This window comes from Acipenser ruthenus, unplaced genomic scaffold (genome assembly GCF_902713425.1).
Source record: "Acipenser ruthenus unplaced genomic scaffold, fAciRut3.2 maternal haplotype, whole genome shotgun sequence".
Classification (NCBI taxonomy): Eukaryota; Metazoa; Chordata; class Actinopteri; order Acipenseriformes; family Acipenseridae; genus Acipenser; species Acipenser ruthenus.
Window position 1 is genome coordinate 1 of NW_026708532.1, and position 6,439 is coordinate 6,439.

The 6,439-nt window shown below is 35.4% G+C and overlaps 1 protein-coding gene across 1 annotated transcript; it reads left to right on the forward strand.

The window, feature by feature from the left end:
• Positions 1–549: 549 nt before the first annotated feature.
• On the forward strand, positions 550–1,777 carry LOC131734215 (regulator of G-protein signaling 16-like; the record flags this gene model as incomplete). Its single annotated transcript, XM_059021295.1, has 2 exons — positions 550–726; positions 1,010–1,777. Coding segments are annotated over 2 exons (393 nt in total), but the record flags the coding sequence as incomplete, so codon positions are not given.
• Positions 1,778–6,439: the final 4,662 nt, after the last annotated feature.

The following is a 6,439-nucleotide window of genomic DNA, read 5'->3' on the forward strand; positions in this document are numbered from 1 at the left end:
AATAGCATTTTTTTACAGCTTAAATGCCTGGGGAGATTACGTAATGCTTGACCAGTCAAATGTAACCAGAGGTCAGAGTTTACTTCATTACGGAATCTCCACATATCTTCTGTTTTGTGGTATCTAAGCAATAAGATGAGTAATTATACATAGAAAGCTGGGTTCAAGATCAAAATCACTTGGTTTTAGGTGATGTTTAACACCTTTGTTTAAACACTTTTTTAGTGCAACTCAACAGAACCCTCAATTTGAATTTATTCAAGTCACTGACCTTCCTACTGGACAAAATGTAGTTCTATACAGTAACTAAGACCAACTCTCCAACTATTATGTAAATCACGTTTATCTATCAGGGAAAACATCAGATCAGAAAGGTTAAGTGGATCTGAGGGTTCAGACATTTTTTAATGCAGGTACCTAATGATGAATCATATCTGTAATTAATTCTATGAGTCTGTTGCTAGGGTTCTTGGGCAAGAAGCCCACATGGTAATTTCTATTTTCAGAAGTGCAAAGTATATATCTATATCTATAATGTAATTTATTTTCTTTTTGATAGATGGTTTGGCTGCCTTCAGAGCTTTCTTGAAGTCTGAGTTTAGTGAGGAAAACATTGAGTTCTGGCTTGCCTGTGAGGACTACAAGAATACCAAGTCATCTGCAAAGCTGTCATCCAAGGCAAAGAACATTTATGAAGAATATTTTGAAAATGATGCACCAAAAGAGGTTAGTTAAACAATAATACCTTATTAATAATATCCAGACAAATAATGCCAAACATTTTTGCTTTGAAAAAGTACCGACGTAGATCTGTTTGTTAACATGTACATATGTGTATGTGTGTGTGTGTGTGTGTGTCTATATATATATATATATATATATATATATATATATATATATATATATATATATATATATATATATAAAATTATGATACAATTATGTTGAGAGTAGGCATGGTTACATATGTTCTAGTATTAAATATCTATCTCTTCTGTCTGTTTTATAGGTCAATATTGATCACGAAACAAGAAAGATTACGAAGAATAACCTTCTACACCCCTCACTTTCATGCTTCGACCTAGCACAGAATAAAATCTATACTCTCATGGAGAAAGACTCTTACTCGAGATTTCTAAAATCATCTACCTACCAGGAGCTGACAAAGAAGCCCATGTGTAGCTGCATCCAGCAACAGAACTCCAGCCAGAATTCCCACACATGAACACATCCAATGATATAACAACTGGGAAACAACAGGATTGCAGGAAAAGAGCTTCGTCGATACAGTGTGGAGGCAAGCATGAAGAAGTCACATGGACAAGAGCTCCAAAAGAGCTAGGTTAGATACAACCATATCTATCAGACGCCCGCCCAGCCTTCAGGCCAGATAAACTTGTTTTATAGAATAAAGTTTATGAGTGGAACTGTGGGAGATGACGCAGAGAAAGTAACTTTCTAAAGTAGTCACTTTTTTGCTCTAGACATTTTATTGTACTATATTGAGCTACTTTGACTATGTAATGCAAATGTCATAGGAAATTTGACATTTGACATAATTTGACATAAGTACTGTGACACTTACTAAAAATGTTTTAACCACACCCTATTGCTGGTGTAAGAATATATTTTAAGCAACTATTTAATTTTAAGCTCTAACTTATAATTTATACTATTTAAAATGCTGTCTAAGGTGTCCTGTGAAACTAAAATGCAATTCTGACGAACTTTATTTAAATGAAACAAAAGGCATTTCAATAAAAATATATATTCTATACTGTACCTATATGGATTCTATTTTTTTATGCATCATACATACATACCATATACTGTTCCTATATATATATATATATATATATATATATATATATATATATATATATATATATATATATATAGTATATATATAGTGTGTGTGTGTGTGGTGGGGGGGGGGGGGGGGTAATATATGTAACTTCATTTGAATTACTAAAATGTAAAAACACTTCTTATTCAATTATGTTTGCTGGTCATTTAAAAACATTAGCCAGTAAATGGCACCAATCAAACATTTGCATATACAGTATATTGGTTTTGGTTATGACATTTCAGATGTGGAAGACTACATATTAAAAATCAAATTGGCCTTACAATTCTTATGCTATTATGCTTCAATACCACTGCAGTTATAAATGCATTCCTGTCAAGGACCCTTTGCATTTTCCAGCCACTTTCTAGAGTAAAAATAAACCAGGTATCTTTCTGTCGCGTTAAATGAACCACCACAGTACTTTTAAAATAGCGTTTCCCAGTAACACATGGTCAGAGTACTTGGGAAATCATCTACTCTGAGGCTGATAACATTACTAATGATCTGTGGAAGCATAAAATCAATTTAAGGACAGACCTTTTATTGTGGTGGAGATAAGTTGGGTTTGAAACACAACTAGTCAATATGTACAGTAACAAACTATAGCCCCCCCCCCCCCCCCTTTTAATTGTTCACAGAAGACATCACTATATCTTATTTAGGCTGAAAACAGATATGCCTATAACAAAAAAAAAACTAAAGAAAGGTTAACAGGTGACAATTGTATTTGGTTTAAATTCCATCCATTGCTTGTCTCTCACTGTTAAACAGCAGATGGTCATTGACAGCAGTATAAATAAGTGGAGTCACAGCATGCAGCTCAGCCCTGAGCTTGGATTGCTTGGATTGCTACTCATCAGCCTACTCTGAATCAACATTGTCATTATCTTTGTGGGCTTGGAGGAGCCTTGGAGATTATTATATTGATTGAGTGTTAAAGTAAACACGTACAGTATTTGCATAAACATATAGTATGCAACTGGTGCCTCAATAGTTTGTTTTATTATTATTATTATTATTATTATTATTATTATTATTATTATTATTATTATTATTATTATTATTATTATTATTATTAACAGTTTATTAAGGTAATTCTATGCGAAGTTAAACCACACTCTCAATCTTCACCTGAATCCAGAGAATTCTAGTAACTTTGGCTGAAAACTGCTTAAATGAATCACTGGCTAACTGACTCAAAAACATATTGTAATCACAAATGTCAATTCTGTTTGCTATTCACCAAAAAACTTTAATCAATTATCGGGCAAATCCAACCACATTAAAATGTTTTCACATTTTTTAGACCAAAGCAAATCCTGAAGAGATATTTGACTTTGTCCTCTAGGTTGGGTGGGTGACATGAATAGTGAATCACACACCTGCATCACAACCAGATGCCACCCCCAAACCAGTGAGACTCTCTTGCCAAATCTCTACATACAGCCTCATTTACAGATGCCAATTGGGTTTAACATTTTTTTTTAACTTTAGAGGTTCAATAACACATAAGTGTTGCTTGCTAAGCAAATACATTCAGTTATATTTGTACCCAATTGCATTGCGCTGCAAATGTCATGTAATTTATCCAGATAAATGACTGCATGTAATTGTTTGTTCATCCAGAGACTGTTATCTGTTAAGCACTGTTTGTTCACAACCAAAAAAGTATTGTAGTGTTTCTCAATGTTAGAAGAATGCAATAGATAACACACAAGGTAACATTATAGTGAACCGATAGCTATTCAGCATGGAGTGTTATATGACCTGCCAGATGTCCTGTGTTAATTCAGAGTGCTTGTTTGTTCATTTGTCCCCTAAAGCTTAATATGATAAACAGTGATTTCTTCAAGTAATAGGTCATTTAAGTCCACTTATAAAGCTGCATCTGTGGTTTTATTCCCTAGCTGTTGGTTTGTCCCAGAAATCAATAGTGCACAAGCGCTAGCACTTCCATCCAAGGATATTAAAATACAGGGGCATCTGGCTTTGGGGCATCATGTGAAGCTCCCTTCTGAGCTTCTGTGACTTAACTGTAATTAGGGAACCTGATGTTCTTGGCTGTGAATTATATTACACAAATTAACCTATAGAAGGGTTTGAAAACTGTGTCTCAGTTTTTACTCCTTTAGCATCTGATGAGAAAAATAAAAAACACATACACTTTCACATCTATTTAAGGACATAAAAATATTCACTCACATTGTTTACAAAATAACTCACCAAAACATCGTAAACAGGGTAATATTGTGCAAACTTACTTTGAAACTGAGGAATGTGTTTGATAATTATTTAAATATATGGCACCTGTGAAGAAATATGTGTTTGCGTAACAATTCGAATATAATTATCAAGGTAGGAATTTATTCTATTAAGGGCCTTTTGATGGTGAATAACACCCTCTTTCTTTCCAAGCAAGTGACATGCTTTTCCTACAACCAAGAGATTATGTAAAATGCTCAAGTGCCTTTTACAGATAAGATATGGTTTTAAATGGTGAATTAAGATTGTATTATTATTTGTCTAAAAATGTCTGTATTAGCCCTAATAAAGGCGTTATAAATGCTTATGTGTCTGATCATTATGGTTGAGTACAGAAAGTTTGATTTACACAGGCAGTGGTGCAGGGCCAGCGCCACAGGGGTTGGGGGGAGGCATTGCCCGGCCAATTTCAACCTTGTGGATACAAAAAAGTGTGTCTGATACTAGGCGGAAATCTGTATCTGAGACTAGCGGCAAGGAAGTTAATAGTGGGATTCCAGGTGAACAGCCATTTAATCAATGTGCTTTGCCTTTATAGTTTGTTAATCTCTTCATAGTTGCTATTTGCATAATTATGCCACCTGCTCTTTTATATTATTATTTTATTATTTAGCAGACAACTTTATCCAAGTCGACTTACAGAGACTAGGGTGTGTGAACTATGCATCAGCTGCAGAGTCACTTACAACAACGTCTCACCCGAAAGACAAAGCACAAGGAGGTTAAGTGACTTGCTCAGGGTCACACAATGAGTCAGTGGCTGAGGTGGAATTTGAAGCAGGGACCTCCAGGTTACAAGCCCTTTTCTTTAACCACTGGACCACACAGCCTCCTTATATGTATATACCATATTTGTTACACATATATACTGTATACACCCCCCCCCCCCCCCCCCCCCCCAGTCCCAATTTCTGGATGCAATGGCAGATTACTGGTATAGTGTGGACACAGAGAGCAGACAATTTAATCAAACCAATAAAAATGAGACTTCATGAAAGGAAATAATGCCATCTGGTGGTATTCTATGAGTATAACAATCTTGTTGTTTGGCTTTTTACTGCCTTTACTTGCAGGTGCCAACATTTTGTATGGGTGAATTGATGCTTCATTAAGCTGAAAACATGGACTATTTTAGTTTGTATTTAGTGTGCTAGAAAGTAGACAGCAATTTCCAAAGTGCTCTTTATAACACTGAACTGGCTTATTGTATGTATGTTCAATTCCAGAGCATGCAATAAACTACTGGGTTTATACCATGTCAGGTCACTTGGTGGTGCTCTTTTGCTTTATAATAGGAAGAGGCTTGTTTTCAACATTAAAGGTAATTATTTGATCTCAGTAACAAATTATGAATATTTACAGTTTAAAGAAAGAAAAAAAAAAACTTATATCAAGTGTTTAAAAAATAACAATACAAAAATAAATCTTTTTGAGGTCAAGAAAACATAAAAGTGGTCCTCAAATAGAGGGATAATGTCTCTTTTACCCTGTTTACCCTAGACACTTTTAAGCCAGCTTTGAGGCAGCTTAGGCCCTGTCCACACTATATAACCAACATTGAGAACCATACTCAAAAAACGTTTTAATTAATCCAGCTCAAACTGTCCACACTAAAGTACCATTTCATGTTTAGTCTGGCTTAGTGCGTACACACACTATTAAAATAGTTTGGTACAGTTCCTAGCAGCGCAGTGAACTGTGGAACAACATCTTGGCCACGGACAAACAAAACAGAAGATATATACAATTACATGCAAGTGTGTGTTAGACATATTCACTGCCACGGACACTGATGACTCTTGCCACGGACATGGGTGTCCGTGTATGGACAAGTTGTCGACCCCTGGGGCTCAGATAGGATGGTGGGTAATCCTTGATATTACTGGTTCCTAAAAATGAATGAAACTAAATGGACATCACTGGAACAATTTGTGTAAAAATACTTTACCACAACCTCAAGAAAAAAATCTCCCTTGATTTGGGTATATAGAATAAGGTAGAAATGTGCCTTCTTATTTCTGCATGAACTTATGTTGCCCTTTCTCAGATGACATTTGAATGCTCAGACTTGGTATTGAGGTTTAATCCTGCTTTCCTTTTAAAACATTTTGGCTGGTTTCATACATGATTCTGGTCCCACAAACCCAAGAAAGCAACATTATGGCTTGACTCCAACCGTGGGAAACGTATCTCTGTGGTTCTGATGTTTCCCCTCCCTTGGGATAGAGAAGTACTGCATTATCGAATGACCTAACACTGAAACTGAAGTCTACAGTCCATCATGTGCCTAGAAAACAGACTCCCTGGACAATGTACTCTGTATACAGT